The 26,579-nt window shown below is 30.6% G+C and overlaps 2 protein-coding genes across 3 annotated transcripts; one reads left to right on the top strand and one right to left on the bottom strand.

Annotated features, from left to right (window-relative positions):
• Window positions 1-1,353: 1,353 nt before the first annotated feature.
• On the bottom strand, window positions 1,354-3,732 carry LOC106753466. Its single transcript, XM_014635278.2, has 3 exons — window positions 3,065-3,732; window positions 1,670-2,410; window positions 1,354-1,572 (listed from the first exon to the last, which is right to left on the bottom strand). Exons 1-3 carry the CDS (start codon window positions 3,716-3,718, stop codon window positions 1,477-1,479), a joined length of 1,491 nt encoding a protein of 496 aa, XP_014490764.2. The 5' UTR covers window positions 3,719-3,732; the 3' UTR covers window positions 1,354-1,476.
• Window positions 3,733-14,899: 11,167 nt separating this feature from the next.
• Window positions 14,900-16,608, top strand: LOC106753452 (GDP-mannose transporter GONST3). Of its 2 annotated transcripts, none has more exons than XM_014635260.2 (2): window positions 14,900-15,040; window positions 15,138-16,608. In XM_014635260.2, the coding sequence occupies exon 2, from the start codon at window positions 15,208-15,210 to the stop codon at window positions 16,339-16,341; it is 1,134 nt and encodes a 377-aa protein (XP_014490746.1). In that variant the 5' UTR covers window positions 14,900-15,040; window positions 15,138-15,207; the 3' UTR covers window positions 16,342-16,608. The 2 variants fall into 2 exon arrangements, with proteins under 2 accessions (XP_014490746.1, XP_014490747.1); XM_014635261.2 differs by having other exon boundaries at window positions 14,913-15,040; window positions 15,152-16,608.
• Window positions 16,609-26,579: the final 9,971 nt, after the last annotated feature.

Raw genomic sequence — 26,579 nt, 5'->3', positions numbered from 1 at the left:
TGTTACGGTGTAAATTTACTGGGACCGAAGTACTAACCTCGATGACGTCGTCTTCTGTCTTTCTGTCCGCTTTTCTTGACTTCTGACCGTACGTCTTCTCGTCGACTTCAGCCGTCCGGTAGTCTCCTAGCTTTGACGGGGGGGGGGAGGTACCTGAAAAGGCACTCCGACGCTCAAGTTAGGCGTGTATAAGGAATTCTCTGTTGGAAGAGAATTGATGAGAGATATGTTGTAGGCAGTGTGAGTGAAGTGTATTCAGAGAGCGTACTGAGAGAGCGTCCCTTGTTTGGAATCCTCTGGCCTTTATTTATAGGCTTTGGATTGATATAATATTAACAGTAATATAAACANAATAAAATATAATCTTACTTGACATATCTCTGTTATAATATCTTTATAAGATATATCGGATGATATATTTTCGCGAATATTTTATACGCTGGCTTTTTGTACTGGAATCTGGAATTGGGCCTGTGTGGGCTGCTTATCCATTAAGACCGTTCGGTCTATAGTTATTTTCGATGCCTTGGGCCGAAGGGGACCGTTCGGTATTTAGTTATTTCCGATCGTTGGAAATATAGGATCGTACACTGAGTTTTCTTATATGAAATATCAGTCTCTAATCTATCTATCATATAACGTACAATCATCATTATCATAATTAAGAAACAACACAACAACACTAAAGTAAGCTATTAAAATAAGTACCAGCGAACAATAATTAACAACGAATTGGTTGGTAATAACTTATTTTAAAATATATTTAACACTTATTCAAAGTAAGCTATCAATAAACTTATACATATTTAACATATTCAAAGCATATATATACCTTTTTTTCACATCTCAACTATTCAATCTAATAGATATCCATCAATAATAATTAACAACGAATTGAATTGAATTGAATTGATCAGGTCAGTTAACAACTATATTATTATTATTAGTTATTAATGAGTTATATTATCTTACACTTTAATGCAATATGAATAATTGAGTATCAAGAATGTTTTCTGCATATCAATAATCTATTAAAATGAATTGCGTTTTCAAAAAAAGATTGAACGATAAAAAAGAACAAAACAAAAAAGAACGAGTAACCTTCGAACTAATTTAAATGAAACAAATAATAATAACTTATTTTAAAATATATAAATTATACTCCAAATATATCGTTGTCATAACCAAATAAAATATATTTACATGATCAAAATTAAAAATGAAAATTAGTTTAGAGACACGTTTAAAATTTCTCAAACACTTGAATAACCAAATAATTTAGCCTTTTGAAAAATAAGAAACTACCATGTTGTAGCATTTTGAGATTATACTAAAGAAAGATAATTTGTAGCCAAGGGCAAAGGAATTTATTGTTCACACCTCCATTCAATGCTCCAAAATGCAACATAAAACTGATACATTTCCATAAACATGCATGATTGCTCTTATTAAAAACAAGTGGAAGAAAAGAAAAGATCATGCTTTAGCTTGTTTCTTTGGCTTCAAGAGATAGAACAGGCCTTCTGTCAAAGCAGCTTTGGAAGTCAAAGAAGCTCCCAGCAGGTTCAGTGCCTAATCATGCATAGATAATGAAAATCATTGATTCTGAGATATTAAAGACATTGAAATAACAAAAAGAGAATCAGTGAAAAAATGAAGTGCTAGCTACCTCTGTCTCCTCAATTCTCAGCTCATGCTGCTCCAAGTCATCCAATGGAACATTAAGCTTTTGCAGAAATGAAATACTTGAAGTTCTCACCAATGGTGTTACTTGAAGATCATTCCACACAACAAACAATGATGGTCTTCTCACAAAGCCCAAAGCTGACTCTTTTGTGCCATCAGAAGATCTTGGATCAAAATGTTTCATGGCCCCTGGATGTTGTATTAGGCTATGATCCTTTGATATCACTCCATTCCCAATGGCATAGCATATATGATTTTTTATCACTCCTGTGCCATACCAGTAGCAAGGAGTCTGTTCTTCACAAAGTTTTGTTGGCTGCTTCTTCAAACCAAATTGAGGGGCCACCCTCAGGTTCAGTAAAGGACTGCCTGAAGGATTTCTCAGACATAATGGATTCAGATTCTTCACACTTTTTTGCAAGTTATTCATACTTCCCAGACCAAAGTTTTCATCCAGTAGGTTTAGAACAGATCCAAGTGGTGTTGTGAGGAAGCTGAATAGATAATCCACAAAATCTCCCTCAGCTTCAGCATACAGTATTGTTTTCTTTGATTTTCTCACTGTTACCTTTAGGTTTATACTAGGATTGTGATTTATCCAGCCTTGTTTTTCTGGTCTAAGTTTTGGTGAGAAAGTGCACACACCGTTTGATCCTCCATTATCTAGGAATACATCGCTAAGAGGAGAATTGGAGATCAATGCTTGCTTTAGCAAGTCCAAAATCTTGAAAAGGACAAAAACAAACACAGGTTTAAGGATAATGAAATAAGAAATTTTCGCGTATTTATTTGGAAAGTTTATTTTAAATCTAACTCAACTCCCACATAATCGGCTGGTAAAATTAGAAAATGGTTTTGTAGGGTTGAGTTAGGCTTAAAAGCTACTTATTAATATGGTATCAGAGTTTTGGTTTAGAGTGTATCCTAACGAGATCTAATATGGTATCGAACTGCTATTTGATCACATATTAATTCTATTCTCACACTCGAAATATCTATATCTCGACATGAAAAAAGTGTGTTGAAAGTTCCACAAAACCAATTTACAATATATAAGTGACTACAAACCTCACTTTTCTTATTCATTATGTTTATTAGCACTGATTTTTGCAGATCTTCCCCCAGCACAAGTTTACTAGCTAATTAATGAACTTAAGAAAAGATAATCAGATTAACGTGCAGACATAAAATAGAGAAATGCAAATCCTAAAACGGATTTTGACTACCATGAACTTTTTCTCACAATGTTCATCTTATACCAGTTAGTATGTTATAAATTCTAATTAACTAATACCAGTGCAAAATTCAAAATTTATTAACAAACTTTCATATGCTTGTGTGCAACTACCACACCAAATGAATTCATCTGCAATATTACCTCCTTTCTACCAACATCAAGGTACTTCTTTGTCAGCCTGTGGAAGTTTTTGTAGCCAAGTTGGAGAAGTTGATGAACAGTGTTACCAGGAGAGCTTTGTAGCACCTTTAAATCATCAAAGATCAAGTACATGGTTTGGCCCTTAACAAAAACACCATCTCCATCATTATTTTCTTCATTAGATTCTCCATGCAGCTTCATTTCTTTGTTCATCAATTTCCCACAGTAGCAGGTAGCCTCAGCAAAAGTACTGAAGAACCAATCACCACCCTTTCTGCACCTGTTGCTGCACATGAAGTACTTCATAGGCTTTGCATCATCCAAGTTCAGCTTAAGCTTCTGGCAAAGTGCCTCGCAAGGGTTGCGTGGAAAAAGCAACATTTTCTTGCAAATGTGGTTCCAGAAAACATCATCAGCAGAATTTTCCAAGCTCTGGTACAAGTTGTTCATGCAACCAATCTCTTCTACTTCATCGTACTCTTGGTTCTTTGACACAAGCCTTGTGATAGTTCCCAGTGGAAGGGTGAGAAAACTGAACAAAATGTCTATGAAGTCTCCACTTGCTTCAGCAACAACCACACAGTTTCTTTCTTTGTCCACCAAAAGAGTCAAAGGGAGCTTTGGTTCTTGCTTGGAAGCCATGGAAAATAACATCAAAATGAAAGGAAGTTGGTGATTTCTCTTTGGGTTGTTATTTTTAGTTAGTTAGTTATTGATGGTGTTGGGTTTCAAATTGCAATGATGAGATTAAGGTAGCTGGGGAGAAGTTTCCTTTGTTAGCGACAATTCATGTTTTTGTTGTTTTGTGATAACATCAAAACGAAAGGACTCACTTTTTTGCATGAAAACTGAAATGGTGAGTTACACATAACTTTCTTATTTTTGTTTCGATGAACAAGTTAAATTAATGAAGTAACTCAAGTCTTGTGAATTACATTAATTTGATTAGCATTTTCAGGGCATAAAAGAAGTGTATGGAACTGAAGTCAGTGTGATTCAAAAATATGTGTAAAAATTAAACTAAGAACTCTCTTTTATTTATATATATATATATATATATATATATATATATATATATATATATATATATGAAAAATGTTTTTTAACAATTTTTTTTGACAATTTTTTATAATCGTTGTAGTTTGTTATTGATTCATTTTAAATATTTTTTAAAAAATAAATTCAAGAAAAATATTTTTTTAATAATTTTTTTGACAATTTTTTACAACAATTTATGTGATAGTTTGTGATTGGTCTGTTTTACATATATAAACTAATAAAATAGTAATACATAATTTATTTTCAAAAAATTATTAAAAATAAATTATTAATATATCATAGTCCTAAATTGAAAGAGATCAATAAAATATTGATAATAATTTATATTGTCAAAAAATTATTATAAAAAGTGGTTAAAATATGAGAGTCATGTATATATACAGACGTTATATCTTTAACTTATTTTTCTATAATTCGTAAATTTCTATCACCTTCTATTGAAGCCTTAATACAAACTAAAACTTGAATCAACATACAAAGTTCTATTTGTCCTCAATTTCCAAAAAAAAAAGAAAAACCGAAATTAGATTGTATATTACTTTGATCAATTACATTAAATAGTAGAAGATTTTTTTTTGTTATTTGTAATAGCCTTATATATAATTATAAGTGTACTTCACTTTGAAAAAGGCAAATGAACCATTAAAAAGTGAAAACCTGAAACTGTTTTTTCATTTTATTAATATTTCTTACGGTTTTCGTTTCTGTACAGAGTAATTCGTTTAATTTATGACTTTCTTTTACACTAGAAAAAAAAAAATGTTTTTATGCATGTTTAACTGCACATTGACTTTTGCAAGGCACGAAGTTTCTTACGTATACTTTAAAATATACAAAAACCAATATATAATTTTCTCTAAAAACAAAAACTAAATTAAAATTGATTTTTTTTTAATTATATATTTAAAATCTTATATCGATTAAAGATAAAATAAACTTACAATATAAAAACGAGTGTAATTTTTTTTTACAAGTCAATCTTGTTTTTTTATCAACAAAAATAAATAAATTAATATAGATATTTTATTGTTTATTGAGTCTATTATGCTGGAAAAACGTCGATTAACGTCGGTTATTTTGGGCTTTTAACGTCTATTAAACAACCAACGTCATTACCGGTAACGTCAATAGGACGTTGAACATACATTCAACAGACGTCTATAATGACATCAGTTAGTGCTATGACCGACGTCATTACACTGTAGGCCTAACCCGACGTCTAAGGACACTATATAGACGTCAGAGTAAGAATTAACCGACGTCTAAGAGCACATAAAGACTTGCATTAACTGACGTCTAATACAGTTATTGTGTTTTAGTGTAGTTTTGTTCATGTTTTTAGATAGCCTAGTAGCACACTCTCCTTTTGCTAGTTTCCCCCAAAAAAAAGCTTGCGTCTTTTGAATTTCTAATGGCATTTCGACCCACAATCGAACTTGGGTTGTTGCTTAGTTCCATTTTCAACCGCAAAAGGGAAAAATTACGGTAAAACGATAACTAGATAACGACCCAGGTTCGTTTTTGGATCGAAATGTCACCATAAATCCAAAAGACGCCGCTTTTTCTTAGAGGCAACTAGCAAAGGGAGAATGTGGTACTACGTTACCCAAGAAAGGAACAAAACTACACTAAAACACAACACAAATAAAACAAATTTTAATCAGTTGAACCAGAAGATAATCGATGAAAGACTGACAAAGGTTAAACTGTAACCATAAAAAACCACGCACATGGGATGCTCTGCCGCAAAAGAGAAAAAGGAGAGGAGGAAGACGATGATGTTATAAAAAACAATAATGTAATGCCGCAAGAGAGAAAAAGAAGAGGTGCCGTAAGAGAACAAGGAGAAGAGGAAGACGATATCAGAAACTGCAATGTCGCGAAGAGTCTGCAGTTTATTTAAAATGAAATGGAGCGTTGGTTGCTTCAGAAACCGACGTTTATAGTCACCTAGAAGTGGGTTATCGAACTAATTCGACGACCAAGTTAACATATAAACTGACTTTTTGAATGCCATTAGACGTCGGTTTAAAGGGGAGTCAACGTCGAGGAAGCTGAACCGATTGACATTTCATTTCCTGTCAGGGATGTTGACGACAGTTGTGAAGGGGCGCCGACGTCTATAATAATTTAGACGTCGATGCCCTTCTGCCGGACGTCCGAGTTTAGTGAACATAATTAATTACAGACATATAGACGTCTCTCCCCTTAATCACCGACGTCTAAATTGTAGAAAGTTTTGTCTTCCCGCCTTCCAGACAGACCATAGACGTCGCTTTTTGACTACATGACGTCTAAGCGCCTGAGAATCAGGTGAAGAGCATTAATTGTAGCCTCGTAGACGTCGGCCTCCCATCACAACCAACGTCAATAGACTGTCTTCTCGCCTACCTCAGGCCATTAGACGTCAGTGTAGGGCAGAGCAGACGTCTACAATATCATAGACGTCGCCTTCCCTCGAAACTGACGTCTAGGTTACCAACTTATTTACGGTAATGCCTCCGTCCACTCATATACATCGGTTTCCCTCGAACCGACGTCTTGTGGGTGACGTTAAACAATGTTTTTGTACTAGTGTATTGAGTTATTAATATCTAGTTTTATGCTCAAGATGTATATATTTTAGACGTAAGCGGGTGGGTTAGAAAATTTCACGTTAACTATCGATAAGACAAATTTACAATGTATAAATGGACACAAACCCCATCTTGTAAACCAAATTTATAATATTAAGTTAGACTTAAAATATATTTTTTAAGACAATTTTCATGGTAGGGAGTATACTTCCTAAACTTAAATTTAAGCCTTGTATGCAAAACTATTATTTATATCACATGAATTTATCATGTTAATAATTAAAACTAAAAGCATAAACATATTTGAATTCATAATGATAAGATTTCAAAGCAATTTAGCCTTCCATATTACCACTTCATATCTTAAGAGAACTCTTTAATAATATGATAATGTAATGTAAAAAAAAAAAGAGAAAATAACGTAGTCTACAATGGGACCTAACCTATATAGTCAAATTGATTCATTATTAATTTCGCATCAACAATAAGTGTCCATGATATCTTTAATATATAATTATTCATATATAAGTCCATTTGTTAAATTAAATATTTGAAAAATGATATTTTGACACCAAATTTTGACACTATTTTGACATTGTGCACATGTCAAAACGTGGTTGGACGATTTCAAATTAAAAAAAACTGAGACAAGGGCATATTTGGAAGAAAAAAAATCAAAGTTTTCTTTTTTTTTAATTTGAAATCGTACAACCACATTTTGACAAGTGTATGTGTGTCAAAATGGTATCAAAAAATTGGTGTCAAAATATTATTTTCCTAAATATTTCATCAATGTTAAATTAAAGATGTGTGTTTAATTCAGTCCAATCACATCAGCGGATCATAATAATCTTGTTGCTTCTTTTATTATAGTTAAACCCATCAATGGTCGTATATGTTGACACAAATGAATAACATGAATCATGATATGGATGTGTACTGAGAAATTTTCATGTTATGTGATCTTACATGCCTAATTCCAATAGATCCCTCCTTAACACAATAGTAACTTAGTAAGATCAAATTTTAAATATACCGAAAATTTATTTATGTGGAAAACATAGTTGAATCATATATGTCTATGTCATGAAAACATCCAAAATTATAAAATCCCCCTAAAACTAGATATTAGTTAAAGAGTACCAGTAAATGAGTAGTGTGATCATGAAATATTTTGGGGATTAGTTCTTTATTGAATGAATCTACAACCATGGAGTTTGTTACTGGATACGGTATATTATCAGAATTATTTTTAAATCTTTTTATGTGTTAATATGTTTTATTGGCAATTAATTATCTTGAACTATTCCTTTCACAAGCAATAACAAATGTCTATAATTTGTTGCTGAAAAATTAGAATTGTTAATTTGTTATCATACAACAACTCAAGTGATTTTTCTATACCATCTCCTATACATGCCCTTATAACAAATTTTCAACCAAGTTGCCTTGTAACATATTAGGAATTCAATTGTCGTGGCAATTAAAGGTTTTTAACACTATTTCACAAAAAAAAAAAAAAAATCTATAGAAATAACCAAACTATCTTTCACATTTATAAAAATTAGAGTCGATATACCTATTGATGCTTATACAACTTTTAATATGTAATTTTTTTATTGTTAGTACCACACAACTTTTTGTGATATCTAGAAATTTTAATAATTAGAGAAATACACAAATATGATTAAATATTTTAAGTAAAAGATGAAACTATTTATTACTTATAGTTTAAAGGATTTATTTTATATTAAAAGATTTTCTAACAAATAAGATTTGGTGAATAATTACTCAATTAGAAAAAAAATATTATTATATGTTAGATATTATTCTATATTCTTAGATATGGTTATATTATTAGAAATTATGAGATATCCTTAAATATGGTTAATTATTATAAGATATTTTTATATATTATTTTTAAATAATAATAAATGATAATAAAATATATTGTTTTTCTTAGAGATATTAAGCTCATAAATATAAGGGGAGAATAATATTTAGGGAGAATGAAAATAGAAACGGTGAGACAAGGGAAATATGGAAGTTTTTAAAGGTTGAGTTTTCATGGAGAAGAAGGAAGAAGTGAAAAATAAGAGGTAAAGATAGCTTAGATTTTTGTTTTTTTATTTTCTTTCTTACTTTCTTATGTATATGTGATGTAATGTTTTACGAGTCTAAATTATAGAGTATATGTTATTTAGTAAGAATGTGATGATATGTGAATATATGTTTGTTTTGAAACATAATTGCATGCTTATGTGCGATAGCTTAGGGAAAGGTGGTGAAGGGTAACTGAGGTCAACTTCATCAGGGATTTTTAGAAGAGTAATAAGAAGTTGTATATTTTGTAGAGGCTGTAACATCCTAATAATTATAGCATTGAACTATAATATAGTTATTATATCCTTGATATGATAGAACCGTGAATAAAAGTTTTTCTCAATTTTATATATACAAATTATCACTCAAATTTTAAACCTAATACAATCCAAACTTAAAACGATTAAAAACAAGGATCTTGTCCATATAAGCTAATCACTAGTCGATCCTCCATCTAACGCCTGTTCCATCGACATCTCATCACCTTTTGCTCACACCCATCGGATGATCATCGTCGAGAGAAAACACACAACACAACAATAACAACCAAACAACAAATAAAGCAAGGGTGAGCTAATGCAATAAAATAACAGGGTATATTTAAATTACTAACATAATTTCTAACTTATAAGTCAAATCACTTACAATACAATAAACATACCATAATCATCATAAACTCAACTTGTTCCAATAATCGTATGAATATCAAACTCTCAGTAGGTTTTCATTTGCAGTGGTACTTTACTCAGATACATCATATGCTACTTTGTCCCCCAAAGTGGATCTTGAGACATGGAGTGATACTTTACCCCTTAGTTTCCTACTCAGAAGTTGTTCCCCCGAAAATCCTCCAGAATCTCTACTCTCTTTGCAACCAAAATTTCTTCATAATTCTTTTCTTCTCTCCCTTTCTCTCTTTCTCTCTTATTTCCTCTCCTTCTTGTGCAGAATCCTTCTCCCCCGTTGGCTATTTATAACCAAAATTCTTTTACTATTCATTTTTTTTAAAATATTATTTTATTAAAAAATATTTTAATCCCATTTGCACCTAAATATATCTAATCACTCTTGGCACCACCGTGGAATGCTTATTCTTGAGCGTTATTCATTTCTTTTATTATTTTATTCAATCTTTTTATTTATTTTTTTTAAAGAGAAACTTTTAAAATAGGTTCTCAAAATTTTGAACCCTTCCTTTTGAAATTATTATAATTTTTTATCATATATTTTCTATCCATTAAAATTAATATTACTAATAATAATGCTAAAATTTAATACTCTTTATTAAAATAGACATTTTTCATGGGTCTTACAAAGTCTTTCCAGAAGAGTAATGAGAAATTGTATACTTTTTCAGGGTTATCAAAAAGAGTAATGAGAAGTGACATATGTATACCTCAGCAGGGCTCTCGAGAAAAGTAATAAGAAGTGATACATGTATACTTTTTCAAAGTTATCTAAGAGAGTAATGGAAAGTGGAACGATTATTGGAAAATTGCGTGCGAGGGTTACAACTTAGTTTCCTAACATTGATATATCACTAATGGTTGTACTATGATAATATATTTCCTTTTGAACCATTGTGTGAGACAACATGTTTTGGGTGGTTGAGTAAAACAATTGATGTTATTGAAGGTTATTGTGAGACATTGTTATTATGTAAGATTTGGGTGAATTGTTATGTTACGGTTGATGTATATTCTAATTATGATGTTTTGGTGTTTGTATGCTAGCTCACTCACCTTTTTGTGGTTTTGGTTTCCACTTGTGATTATCGTATTTTATATAGAGTAGATGATCGTATAGGTGATAGCAACCTCCTCAAGCTAGGCTAGAAAAGATGCTATGGAGGGTGGTACTTTTAGTGATGATGGTGCGAAATATGGTGGGAAATGAGTGGGAAATGTGGAAGCAATGGTTGGAAAGGGGTGGGAAGCTCGCAACCTAGGCTGGTGTTATGGTGGTGGTGTGGTGTTTGGTGACTCAAAGAGAGTTTAGGACAACTCTAAGAGGAAGGTGACTAGAGAAGTCTCATAGGTTGCTCTGGTCTTGATCTGAGATGAGCATTATGGACAAAAATAGGCAGCATAACATTACTTAACAACAAAGATAATTACAAGGGAAGAGACACCTCTGTTTATAGGCTAAGGGTGTCTCCTAAAAACCAAAACTTTGCATGCCTTCTCATCCAAGCTACTCTTGGCCGGATAATTAGGCCCTCTAAGGAGTGGACCAGTGTCCACAAATCCTCTCCAATGAGGGAAGAACATGTAGCCACTAACTTTTAGAAATCTTCTTCATTCCTAGAGTGCTAGGTGGCCACTGGGAAAGAAAAAACTTTTTCCATGGACACATGACACATGGCAGATACTTTCCACATTGATTGGATATCCAATTAAGGAAAAACTCTACATTAATTAGGCCTTAATACAAGCCTTAAACAAACCTACAATACTTAGCCGAATACATCACCACCTCAAAAACTTGACAAAAGATAATAAACTTCATATCAATGACGGTTCCGTAACACTAAATCAACAATACACAAAAAGTAAAATGACTTTCAATTTGCACTTATATTGTTATCAAATGGTTCCATTAATCTATATCGACAATAACAATACGTGCGAAAAGAACCAAATGTTAAGGGCAAATTTCATTAATGCCAACGAAGTATCCTATAACAACATATGCCAAAAAAATAAATTCATCAGCAACAAACTTTACAAAGTAACATAAATTATAGTAAAACAACAAGCACCTCAACACTGTGATTCTACAACAACTTAATCACCAACATAAAAAAGACTCAATCAACAACCCAATCATCAACAACAACAATAACACAAAGAGAAAGCATAACTCATGACTTTATTGTTCTACGCACCTTAACAATGCAGATTACTCCTTCTTTCACCCAAACACGCCCACACATTCGGGAAAAGAGACACCTTTACTCCTTCATCGAGAGCGCAAGAGAGGTGGAATGCAAAAACAATGGTAGACCAATGACGAAGGTGATGGTGGAGGTGATTGTTGAGGTCACTGTGGGTGAGAAAAGAACGAGAAATGGAGAGAGGGAGAAAGGGCAAAAATCGCGCGAGAGGAGAGAAGATGAAGACGAACGTGTGATGATTGACGGAATGGTGGTCAAGATATGTTGACGGTGTCATGGTGGAGCTCACCACCAATGAGAATGACGAGAAGAGATAGAGAGAAAGAGAGACAAGAGAAAGAATGCGAGAATTGGAATTTCAAGAGAGAGAACACAAAGAAGTTTAGTTTTGAATTTTGTTTGAAGAAACTGCAAAACTTATTTATTTCTTCCAAAAATGCCCTCCACATCAGATTTTAGATTTTTAAAAATTAATTGTTTTGCACCAATCACAAGCCGATAGCCAGCATTGTTAAAATGTTATCATGGCAGAGTTGTTAAAGAAAAATTTTCTCTTTTCTAACCTATATAAATAATACAAACGACACCATATATAAATAAAAAATAAATAAATAAAACGATAAATGAACTTATCTATCTAGCAAAAGTTATAACACAAGACAAAAAAAACTATTTTTTTATTATACATACACACACACACACACACACACAAACACACACACACACACACATATATATATATATATATATATATATATATATATATATATATATATATATTGGGTTTTACAACAAGACTTTCAACTAGGATGCATCGATCTTGGGGTTAATGTACATAAAGACGTTGAGGACACCTCACCCTACAAGAAAAGCTTAGTACGAATCACAAATTTGTACTACAACTTTATAGTAAGGATACACTTAAGCAATAAGACATATTAGAGAAATATTAAGGATATTTAAACAAGTTAGACAACTCTAAATAAGTAATCCTACGAACATTAGGTCCAATGAACATGGCCCATCTCGACATATGTTAATAGAATCATTTATTACAATCTTACTATTTTATTGCTAGTAACTAACTTGAACGTTGAAGTAGTTTTATCGTCTCCCATACGAGGTTATCTCACCTTTATTATAAGAGATCACATTGGGATGAATAGTAGATGATACATCAATTTAAAAAATGAGAAGTAAAGTTGACATTTGAACTTCTGAATATACATCGACTTAATAAGACGATTTGTTCTTAGCAAACCGATTATTTATAAAATAAAAATAAAAATAGATAAATTTGTTAGTCTCATAAATTTAAAAGCTTTGTACATTATTATTATTATTATTACTAAAACTAAATTTCTTTTGGTTCGAAAAATAGTTCTTTTTCAGTCTTTAGAAATTTGTTAATTTTGTTTTGGACTTTGACTTTTGTTAACATCATTTAAATGGTATTGTGCATTGGTAAATATAACATGTTAACGAGTGAGTAAAAATTATACAAGTAATTCTTAAATTTTATTTTATTTACAGAAAGAATATTAGTCAATCAATATAATTAAAATCGCATTACTTTTCTTTAGTTAGAGTTTGGATTCTCCCTTTCTTTTATTCTTTTTATTAACTATGAATTCAAAGAGAATAAATTAGAAAAAAATGTAATTTAGGAGCATCAAGATAAAACAAAAGTTATAAAAAATATAAGTTATTACGGATCAAAACAAAACAAAAATATATAAAAATCAGTTCCATCTACATCTCTAATAAATGTTAGAAATTAAATAAAAAATAAAACATTCATTCGATATTAAAACATAAAGGTATTATTAAAAACAATATGCTACCTAATTATCACAGATAACTAAAGTAACATTAATAAATGTTAAAGAACAAAATAATAAAAAAAATTATTCAATATTATGAAATTAAAAAATATTATTAAAAGCGATATCTTTGAAAGGGAGAAAGAGTAACTTAAGCCATAAAATATGTTAGTAACATGTGATTTTAATATAGTAGTGTTAAAAATCTATTATTAGGTAATGTGATAAATAAAAAATAAAACATTAATTCAATATTAAAAACAATATGCTGCCTAATTTTCTCAGACATTAATAAGTGTTAAAGAACAAAATAAAAAAAAGTATTCAATATTATAAATTAAAAAATATTATTAAAAGCGATATGATTAAAAGGGAGACAATATGTTACCTAATTATCACAGATAACAAAGTAACATTAATAAGTCTTAAAGAACAAAATAAATAAAAAGAATTATTCAATATTATAAAATTAAAAAAATATTATTAAAAGCGATACGAGTAAAAGGGAGAAAGAGCAACTTAAGTTAAGCCATAAAATATGATACTGACATGTGATTTTAGTATAGTAGTGTGAAAAATCTATTATTAGGTCATTGAATAAAAAAGGAAATATTCAATATTAAAACAAAAATATTATTAAAAACAATATGCTAACTAATTAGCACAAATAGCTAAAATAACATTAATAAATGTTACACAACAAAATAATAAAAAATATTAAATATTATAAATTTAAAAAATATTATTAAAAGCGATATGATTAAAAGGTGAAAAAGTAACTTAAACCATAAAATATGTTAGTGACATGTGGTTTAAATAGGATAATGTAGCGATATTTTAACAATATTTTTTATACTATTTTAATTTTATATACGTTTGGTTCAAAATTATTTTATAATTAATAATAATAATTATAAAAATACTAATAATAGAATTATAATATAAAAATGTTGTCAAAAAATATTGTTAAAATATCATTATAATGTAGTAGTGTGAAAAATCTATTATTAGGATAAAAAAAAATCCATTCAATATTAAAACATAAAAACATAAAGGTATTATTAAAAACAATATGCTACCTAATTATCAAAGAAATAACTAAGTAACATTAATAAAAATGTTAAAGAACAAAATAAAAATAAAATATTATTCGATATTACAAAATTAAAAAATATTATTAAAAGCGAGATGATTAAAAGGGAGAAAGAGTAACTTAAGCCATAAAATATGTTAGTGACATGTGATTTTGAAAAATATAATATTTTATTCTAATATAATATAATAATAACAATACCATTTTAATATTTACTACAAATAATTTTAAAATAACTATAAAAGCCACAAGTTGTGAAAAATTTAAGAACCCTTAAATGTAACGGCAAGCGTACTTTATTTTTTTTAATTTGTAATAAATTTAGAAGAAGAAATCCAGGAATGAATCAAGTGAAGAGGAAAAGATTAAGCGGAAAGAGAAGAAGTAGAAAAAAAGGGGTTTTGTGGTGTGCGTGATTCCATTCTGGTAAGCCCCTTTCTCACTTTCTTCGATCCTTTGCTGCAATTTGCAATGCATCACATCGTCACTATTCGCATTATACTCTGGCTCACACTTAGAACAGATCTTCATTTTCAGGCATAAATTTTGTTGAATGTTAGAATCAATATCGCGTGATTTTGGAGTCTGTTCAGATGCCTAAAGCAACTGACGTGGAAAACCCTAGTGATAATCCCACTCTTCAAAAGGGTGTGGATGTGAATGTGAATGTGAATGTGGATTCGAGAGATGGTGAGGGAAATTGGTACACTGCATTGCTGCATCAAATTTCAGTGTATGGTGTTGCTGCTGGGTATTGCTTATCTGCTTCTTTGCTTTCCATAATCAACAAATGGGCAGTGATGAAATTCCCCTACCCGGGTGCCCTAACCGCCCTGCAGTACTTCACCAGCGCCGCTGGGGTCTTCCTCTGCGGCCGGATGAAGCTCCTGGAGCATGACCCCCTTGAGCTTTCCACACTGTGGCGGTTTTTGCCGGCGGCAATAATATTTTACTTGTCGCTTTTCACTAATAGTGAGTTGCTCCTCCATGCCAATGTTGACACATTCATAGTGTTCCGATCTGTTGTGCCTTTGTTTGTTGCGGTAGGGGAGACGCTGTTCCTGCACCAGCCGTGGCCGTCCGGGAAGACTTGGGCCTCCCTGGCCACCATCTTTGCCGGCAGTGTGCTCTATGTGGTCACTGATTATCAGTTTACTTTCATGGCTTACACCTGGGCATTGGCTTACTTGGTTAGCATGACCATAGATTTTGTTTACATAAAGCATGTGGTTATGACCATTGGCTTGAACACGTGGGGTCTTGTGCTGTACAATAATCTTGAGGCTCTTCTGCTTTTTCCCCTGGAGCTGCTGATTATGGGTGAGCTAAAGAAGATTAAGCATGACATCAAAGATGAGTCTGATTGGCACTCGTTCCAAGTCATTTTGCCAGTGGGATTGTCATGTCTGTTTGGTCTGGCAATCTCTTTCTTTGGATTTTCTTGTCGCAGGGCAATTTCTGCCACAGGTTTTACTGTCCTTGGTATAGTGAACAAGTTGTTGACAGTTATTATCAATTTGGTGGTATGGGACAAGCATTCCACATGGGTGGGTACAGTGGGTCTTCTGATTTGTATGCTGGGTGGGATTATGTATCAGCAATCAGCAAGCAAGCCGAAGGCTGCAAAACAGGCGAGTGAAAAGGAAAATGAAGAGGAGCAACAGAAATTGCTTGAGATGCAAGTCAATTCAGAGACCAACGTAAAAAGTAATGAAGTTAATAAATAAAGGGAGGAAATCTGAAATTGTTCACCTAGGACGATTTCATATTTCCTTTCAAGTGTATGTTTGTTTACAGGTATTTGGTATAAATTATGCTCTCATTTTTTGTAACTGCTAATTCATGATTCTTTACTACGCTGTCTCCTTGAATGGCAAGCTCATTAGCATCCTCGTATGTAGGGTTTTATTTGCTTTAGTGGCTGTCATGTAAAATCTATTATTTATGTACTTGATAGATAAAAAAAGTTATTCAATTTGGTTCTTTCACTTTTAGTCTTTTAAACCGAATCATTTTATGTTTCAAATCTCAGTTTGTTTTTTTCCTGCTCTCGATGCTTCAAATTCAGACTGTTATCAATCATGCTTTTTCTGTTCTTATCATGGATATGATGATTACACTTGACTGTATTTATGTAATCCCCATAATTGTAAGTTTATTTGATAGATATCTGATGATTGGCCTGGCCAGCTTAAACACATTGTCATTATGTCCTAGTCCGACTTAGTTTCTAATACACATTAATAAGGTAGTTGTATCAATGCAATAATTACAAGCGAAGCTACTCCTAGATTATCCTTGTAGCTATGAGAACAAATGGTCTGTCTTTTTAAGAGAAAAAAAACACTGATAAATGTTGTCTTTTCAACCTGGTTTCTCTTGCCCTAGAGCTCTCAACTCCACCCTTACCTCCAGTTTGACAGTAAGATTTTTGCCCCCAGTGGATTTGTTTGTATTGTTTTCTCACTTTAATTCTGCTAAGGTTATTGCTGAAGATGGATTCATGTTTGTTGAAATTAATTGCTTACTATGAGAATACTTTAAAAAGGGGTTTCCTCAATCTTGTGCCAAATGCCAATACCATTGGGATCCTCATATTAAAGTTTGGTGTTCACTTGACAGATAGCGGTAACTTCTCTAATGTAGTTACCTGTGAAATAATTTTAAACTACAGATGTGTTTGCTTTGATTAAAGCACTTCTTAAGAAAACCCAATGATGGATTAAAATGCCACTAAATGAGAAAAATATAAAGGAATAGATAATGAATTTGAGAGTTTAATCACTCCTTTCGTACGTTCTCATATTTATATTGATAGATTTCTGATACAATGAGTATAGGGAAGAGCAAAGATCAAACTAGAGTCTTAGGTACATAGATAGGTAGAACTCATATAGAAGTTTTCCAATACAGCTACTTCCTACCTATATTTAATACCTATTCTAACACTACTCAAGTAGATTAGTTAGGCTATATGCACTTCATATTAATTGTTGTTAAATGGAGGCCATGGTGCTGTACCATAGTCGAATTCCTGCAAAACCCAACTTTTAGCAATGGAATTTTAAATTTATGGTAGAATCCATTTTTATTCAAATGGGATTATGGATCTTTTGTTTTTTTTTGGAATTACTTTCAAAAATTTAGCTATAAGCCGATATTATGTTATTTTTTCATCTTAGTAATGTTAATTCTTTTTTCAATCCAGTTCTTAAACCGTTATAACTTTAGTACTTTACATCTGAGTAGTTGTAGAACCTGGAAGAATGAAAAGAAAGTGAGGACAGTGTACACCCAGATGAACAGGGAAGTAAGGTGAAACAGTTGGAAATTGGAATAGTTATAGTTGATCGGGAAGGAGTTGTTAGGTTGGTTGTTCGGCAGATGAAGTTGTAAACAATGGGGGATTGTATCTAAATAATTAGAGACTAGAGTGAGTAGAGAACTAGAATATTAGAAAGTAGATTTTGTCATTACCTCAACCTTAAAAAACATGCAAAGTTTGTACTTATATATTCTATTTTAATCCTATCTCTAGAGGATGTAAGATTTCGAATACATTCTTGATGCTGAGGATTGAACATTTAAAACCTGGGATTAGAAAGTTGTGGGTGCCAAAATAGGCCCGCTACCAAGCAACTAGATAGACTCTATTTTGGTCTTATATCTGTGAGACGTGGAATCTTTGACACAACTTTTCAATTGAGAATGGTCAGTCAGATAGTGGATGATATAATAAGATATAATAAGTCCAATAACTCTCACTAGAATAGATTAGTATACCAAAGTAAAAAGTGAACTTTAGAAGTAACCTCACAAAATCAAGTATCGGGGGAGGTTTAAACTCACTTATGTATTCTATTTTATTCATATCTTTTGTTGATTGATCTCCAACTCAAACATTTAGAGTGGAGTTTGGGAACTATGCAAGCGATTCGTTTGTCATATGGTAAACCTTTGTTTAAAGGAAAACTATTGCAAGGAGAATTCTTACCTTTAATCTGCGCTGGGTTTCAGTAAACCTTTACAGAATTGTGCTTTATCCTTACTCTGTCATCATGCTCTCTCTCTCTAAGATCTAGGAATTGTGTTTGTTAACTAGTTATTTCTTGTCTAGAAAGGTTTTGAATATTCTAGTGGTGAGATGGAACTGAAATATTAATAATAAAAAATAGGTTAAAAGCTCTTTTTGGTCCCAGTTTTGGTTGGGAAAATTCGAAATGGTCCCTGTGTTGATTTTGTGTTCAATTTCGTCCCAAAGAACGAATTTTATGTTCAATTTGGTCCTTTTTAGTAACTCCGTTAAAATTGTTAACGACAACGTGTCCACATGTGCAACTGGTAAGTGATGTGTCAGTTTTTTTGCTGACTGGGAGTCCTTTTTAGCCGTTAGAATTTTTAAAATTGAATTTCATAATTAGGGTTTATCTTTTGGGAATAAATTGAAGAAGGTGATTCTAAATTAGGGTTTTTATTTCCCAATCTTTTTTTCCTAGTTAATGAACCATGTCTGCTTCCCATTATGCTTGATCTTTCTGGAATTATTTCATAATTTCAAGTCCAATCGAAATCAATGAAAAAAAAATGACAGGAAAATCAAGAGAGAAAAACAGCATCTACTAAAAGTATCCCACTTCAACAAAAGATATGCCAATTACACGACCCAGTTGTGTTAGTCATGCCTTCCAGCCAAAACCCATTTCATCATCAAGATCACTCTTAAAGAAGGGGTTATCCGCGAACTCATGGCCAATGTCCTGAACCACATCTTGCAAATGTAGACTTTGCGGCATATCAGATGTTCTTGGGTTGAATCCACTGTTGCCAGCAGCGGCAGAAGAATCACTGTTTGAAGCTGTTTTGAAGCTATTGTTCCTCGAAATGGGTCCATTATTTCGTGGAACATTAGCATAACCTCCGCCTACGGATGGAGTATTGCCCCAAAACCCATTGCATTCTTTGCCATATTCCAACAAGATGAAGCAGAATGGTCGTTAACTAAGGAGAGAAGATTGGGAAATAAAAACCCTAATTTAGAATCACCCTCTTCAATTTATTCCCAAAAGATAAACCCTAATTATGAAATTCAATTTTAAAAATTCTAACGGCTAAAAAGGACTCCCAGTCAGCAAAAAAACTGACACATCACTTACCAGTTGCACATGTGGACACGTTACCGTTAACAATTTTAACGGAGTTACTGAAAAGGACCAAATTGAACATAAAAATTCGTTCTTTGGGACGAAATTGAACACAAAATCAACACAGGGACCATTTCGAATTTTCCCAACCAAAACTGGGACCAAAAAGAGCTTTTAACCTAAAAAATATTCTGTATCAAATTATTCGGCACTTTTCAAATGTTCGTTATTAAGTTATGGGACATTCTTCTGTATTAATGTGCAATGGATATAATATTTAAAGCTTTATGATGGAGGAAACTCTTTAGCCAATTTGATCTTATTTACTGGGCTGATGTTTGAAATTTTTCTCTTGCTGAAATTTCTATGAATTTTAAAATCCAATATTTAATAGTGTTTGATTGAAAAAGTAGCCTTTGCTAGTTTTTGCTTTAGAAATCAGTCCATAGTTCTATTTTATTATAATTCATTTTAGCTATGTTATAATTTTGTATGGATTCTAAAGTAAGAGTTTCATTCGAATTAACATGCTCTATTGGGTTTTATGAATGCAAGTCTTTTTTCTTCATTTTATTTTGGTTCGAGACTTTGAATTTACAACACTTGAAAAAGGTCTTTTACAAAAGAAAGAGAAGAAAAGGGGAATTTACAAGCCAGATCCTTATAAGTGTCCGTAAAGGAGTAAACAAAATACAAAATGCAGTCTACATATTAAAAATAACAGAGATTACATTATCATTTGAGAGTTCCTTTAAGAATTTTTTTTTTATTCTTCATTTTACTCTTGCTTGCAAAAACTAGAAAAATAATGCACAGGGAATGGCAAGTTTCAATAATTTGGAAGAGATTTCAATTTCTTCAATCGTATAATAGGCGTGTGAAACAACCTTAAGTTCCTATTGAAAAGTTTGGTGTTTGAAGTAAACTTTGGTTAGGAAAAATTTTGTTATTTGCTGCATGAATTAAGAGTCAAGATACAAACTGATTGGACTTCAATAATATCTTGCCATAGACTAAACACACAAATTTCAATGGCTTAATAAAAATGAGGACATATCAATAAGTGAAGGTTAAGTTCTTCATAGGAAAATATGAGGATAGTGTGTTTTGTGACATAGTACCCATGGAAGCTTGTCATATATGGTGAGGAATACCTTGACAATTTGATAAGAAAACCATGTAAAATGGTGTTACCAATGAGATAACCTTCTCTCACAAAGATAGAAAGTTTGTGTTTCACTCTCTAACACCTTCTCAGTGGGTACATGATCAAAGTGCAAATGAGAAATATAAGAGATGAAGAAAAAAATAAAAAAGAAAACCAAAGACAATACCACATACATAAGTGAAATCAAATGTGCAAAGTGTCAAAACAAAAGTCAAATGATTTCTCTAACAAGAGAGTCCTCATTTTAAGGTCAAAAGGCTTTTGTAAAGAGCCAAAAGAGGTCCTATTTCATTCATACTCTAAAGGAGAAGAAAGACAAGACCAAATTAAACCTTGTGTTAAAAAAGGAAGTTACTCCAAAATTACATGGATTCAACATAAGGCGGACAAGGAATCAAAAGAAAATGTTCCTAAAAACAAATACCCTTATCATTCATTTGATAAAAGGTGTATGATCATTGGGAGCTACATGCTTTGGATAATTATAATTATTCACATAATACTTACCTTGTCTTGTTTTTATTGTATTAAGGTCTTTGATCCAATAGGAAGAGGACCAAACATCGCCAAAAGAAATAGGGATGTTGTCATAAGGAAACATGAATAATTGAGGACAAATCTTTTTCAAGAGAAAGGGGATGATGGAAAACTCCTAACCATAGCCAAACACTTACAAGAAGATTTGACTTCATCTGAGATAAGTGGACTCAAAATCTTGATCTCTTGGGCTAGTGATTAATGTTATTAGTAGAGTAGGTTTCTTTTGGGACTTGTACAATGAGTCAAGTAGTTTAGAGTTTTCTTTGAGCCATGTATTTGGACTTAGGATAGTAGTATATGGTTTTTTGGCCTAGGGTTGACAATAAATGAGCCTTCTTTTTGGGGTTAACCATAAGTCAACCCCTCTTATATGCCTAACTTGTTCTCTAAGTGTGAGGGTGTGTTTGTCTTTGCACCTTTGGTGCATGAGACACATGCTCTTGCCACTTGGTAAGACACCTCTAACACATTTGTCTCCCTTGGTCCTCGAGTTAAAATTTTTAGGGTTTTGCTCTCCATTTTGTGAGACACCTCTAAGATTTCTTTGGTTATAAATAAAAGTCCTCTCACCATGTAAAATCCACTTTGAGATTAGTGAAGAAATGCTATCAAATTTATGCCATTATGATAGGGATGTGACCATGAGCTAGGGCAAAGATCCACTTGGAGGACCTATGACAAGAGCCAGAGCAAAGAAAGCAAAGGAAGGTCTTAAACAAGTGTTGTCCATATTATTTCACTACATGTCTGAATTTCGAGAAAAGACCAAAGTGGTGAATTGCATCATTGCTTAAATAGAGGAAGACTAACACGCCATTTTGGTACAATTTTTAAGTAATTAGTTTGTTTAAATAATGGCTCAATCCTTTGTAAAATTGATTGCGGAAATTATGTTTTGGGTTAATCAATTAATGGGTTTTAGTTTGGTTTTATTTTAAGTTATAATAAGGGCCTAATTGGCCACTTAGTCATAAGCCTTTGGGAGACCAAAAGGATGCATAACTGAATGCTTTTTGGTGACTTCTAGTTGCCACAATTTCAGTTACAATTAGTAGATCATTATTAGCTTAAGTGTGATCATTATTAGCTTAAGTGGAATGTAACTACAATTAATGGATCTTTTGTAATTATTATGACTAAAGCTTATAAATAAGTTGAACCATTTTCATGAAGGAACAAGTTGAGTTTTATTCAGAAATATTAATATTTATCTCTTTTATCTTAGTGAGATTTATTCTCCTAAGTTCTTAAATGATTCAAGAACTCAGGACTTTTTCATCCTTTGTGTGTTGCCTCCCTTGGAAAGAGTGATTATTTCCTTCCAATTTTCATTGTCACCTCATCCTCTTCCGTCACTCGATTTTTAAAAATTCAATTCTATCCATATTTATCTCATGGTCATATCTTTTGTTCTACGCACCCAACTTAAGTGACTCTTGAACCTAAATTAAAGTTCAGCGTGAACATTCACTGTTTTGGGGAATTACCTTAATTAAAGTTTTATAGCTCAAGATAATGACTTTTCTTAAAAAGAAACTGACTTGAAATTTCAGCAACTTTCGAATCAACCTTCTCACTAATTTCCCAAATTTTCTATAAGGATCTTACCCTAAATATCGTAAAGCAGTCCTTATGCAAAAGATGTTTACAATGCTTAGTATTTAGAAATTCGATTTAAGGGTTTGAACGTCAAATTGGTAACATCCTTCCTTTTAATTCCCTTTTTACCAATTCATTATCTTATTTTTCATATTATTTATGATAGTGTTCAATCATTGCAAAGGTTAGGACCTTATGAAAAAATTAGAATATAATTCTCTCATATAAAGTAATTAAAAAAAGAGAGGAAATTTTGAAATTTTAACAAACCTTTAGGTCTCAATTTTTAAGAAACTGAAGCATAAAGGTTGATAGACTTCAGTTTTTCAAGAATGAGGACCTATAAGTTCAAAAAAATTTCAATTTATCACTACGTTTTGATGTGCTTCGTTTTCTCTAAAACTGAAGCATATGAGGTGATTTTAAAAGCCAAAACTCCACTAACTATAGTATGTGATAAAAAGAAAAATGAGATTATGGAAAATATGTAAATAAAGATGAAGGTGAAGATGGATTAAAGTAATTGCAAGAATGTAAATTATAGTTAAATAAATTATTAAGAATAAACTAAAAAATAGTAAAGGAAATTTATGAAAGTGATGATCCAAATTGCTATATTCATCCTTGGACTTGTCATTTCTCATATTCAAGGTGTTCATAGAGTGTTTGAATTGTATCCACTATTTGTAACCCTTGTTTTATATTTGAATGACCTATTTACATTTTTCTCACATTTTCTAACCAAAATAAAATAGGAAAGAATTAAATAAATTATGATAACTGTTTTAAAACCATCCATATTGTGTTGTGTTCATTCACTCCCTCGTTGTACAACAATTATCATAAGCTAACTTCTATTTTGATCCGACTTTATCCTTATCTTGATTGTATCCAATCATGTTTCTCTCTATACTATCTTTTCATAATGCACTAATCAATTAGCTATTTATTACCCTTTGTTTACTTGAACAATCTTTCTTTACTATTTTCCTCCTTAATCTTCTACATCTCAATATATTTATCAATTTCTCAATTTACTCAATAACATTATTTTTGAGTGTGAAATTCAAAGAGAATAGTTGAGAAACAAAATATATATAGTCTTCTATGATTATTGACATTTGATAAACTAATATTAATCAATGTTTGAAATTAAATCAGAAATAAAACTTTCTCATTCAATATTGAAACATAAACAATATTATTAAAAACAATATACTACCTAGTTATTATGTATCGTTAAAGTAACATTAAATGTCTAAAGAACAAAACATAAAAATAATTGTTTTATTCAATATTAAAAATATTATTAATCAATCAATACAATGAAAATAGTATTATTTTTCTTAGTTAGAGTTTGACTATGAAAATATGTTATTTTTCTTAAGCCACAAAATATGAAAATAGTATTATTTTTCTTAGTTAGAGTAACTTAAGCCTCAAAATATGTTAATATTAGTCAATCAATACAATGAAAATAGTATTACACTGCAAATAGTATTATTTTTCTTAGTTAGAGTTTGACTATGAAATTCAAAAATAATTAAGAAAAATATATGTAGTTTAAGAGCATGAAATGAAACAAAAATTATATATATATATATATATATATATATATATATATATATATATATATATATATATATATATATATATATATATATTCAATATTGAAACATAAAAAATAGGGTTAAATATCTTTTTTTTTTCTTTCAATTTTTAGTGAAAATTGGAATTAGTCTTTCTTTTGAACTTTTAGACAAATTTAGTCCCTTATCATTAAACTGCATGAATTTAGTCCTTTTAACCAAATTTTATTAAATTTATTTGAGGTTTCAAATGCATTTCTCAATTAACATTGAAGAAAAAATGTATTAAGGAGTGTAAACAACTCAAATACTATCATGAAATAGTCTGAAATGTCAAATAAAGTTAGCAAAATTTGATTAAAAGGACTAGATCCACATATTTCTAAAGTTGTAAATTGGATCAAAATTTCGAAGAGAAACTAATTTTAATTTTCAATGAAAATTAATGAATCAAAAATATATTTAACACTGAAAAATATTATTAAAAGCAATATGCACCTAACTATCACATATAGCTAAAGAAACATTACCGATATAAAGAAAAAAGATAAAAATAAAAATTTTATTCAATATTAAAAATATTAGTAAAAGTGATTTGACTAAGAGGGAAAAAGAGTAACTTAAGCCATAAAATATGTTAATAGTAACTTAAGCCATAAAATATATTAGTCAACCAATATAATGAAAATAGTATTATTTTTCTTTAGTGAGAGTGAGTATGAAATTTGAAGAGAAAAATTATGAAAAATATGTAGTTTAGGTGCATCGAAATGAAACAAAAATTATTAAAAATCAAAATTAGATCAAAGCAAACAAACAAACAAATATATAAATATATATATATATATATATATATATATATATATANATATATATATATATATATATATATATATAAATAAATATAAATATATATATATATATATATATATATATATATATATATATATATATATCCGTCCTATATGATCAGTGACATGCCATCAAACTAATATTAATAAATGTTTGAAATTAAATTTAAAATATAACCTTCGTTCAATATTGAAACATAAAATATATTATTAAAAAAAATTTCCTACCTAGTTATCATATATCGCTAAAGTAACGTCTGAAAGAAAAAAAAAATTCAATATTAAAAATATTATCAAAAGAGATGTGACTAAAAGGGAGAAAGAGTAACGTAAGCCTTAAAATATGTTAGTTACATGTGATTTTAATATAATAGGGTAAAAAAATCTATTATCTTCTTCTAATATAATATAATAATAACAATACCATTTTAATAATTTACGACGAATAATGTTAAAATAATAATAGAAAGTAGAAGTCGTGAAAATTTAATAACGCCGTGGATGTAACGGCACGCTTTGTTATTAATTAGTAACAATTTTAGAGGGTCAAATCCAGATAATGAAAAGATAATTAATTTGTGTTTATTCCCTTTGTTATGTAAAGTTTTAAGATTAGAAAGATTTTTAACCGATTTTCGTCGACAAACTTTTAATTAGTTTTAATTAGTTTTTGAAAGTCATTAAAATTATATTGACTTTCAATATATTTTGAATTATGTTTTACTTTTAATAGGTTTTTCGAAAACAATTAAGGATTTGTTGATTTTGGAAAGCATGTTAAAGGTCATAATTCGTTTGTCATTTTTATTTTAAAATTATTTACATTAAATATATGTAATTATTATTAGTTATATAATTTGTAATATCTTTTGTTATTTATTATTTATTAGGTAATTTGTAATATGTGTTCATGTATTTATTTTTTATTTAATTGAAAATATGTTTATGTTTTTCATTTTTTATTTAATATATAAAATGCTTTGTTATTTTTTATTTATTAATTCATTTTGAATATGTTTTAATATATTTAATTCTTTGCATAATATGTTTATGTTTTTTATTTATTATTTAAATTTT

Source organism: Vigna radiata, unplaced genomic scaffold (genome assembly GCF_000741045.1).
Source record: "Vigna radiata var. radiata cultivar VC1973A unplaced genomic scaffold, Vradiata_ver6 scaffold_133, whole genome shotgun sequence".
NCBI lineage: Eukaryota > Viridiplantae > Streptophyta > Magnoliopsida > Fabales > Fabaceae > Vigna > Vigna radiata.
This window is presented reverse-complemented; position numbering and strand designations above follow the sequence as displayed.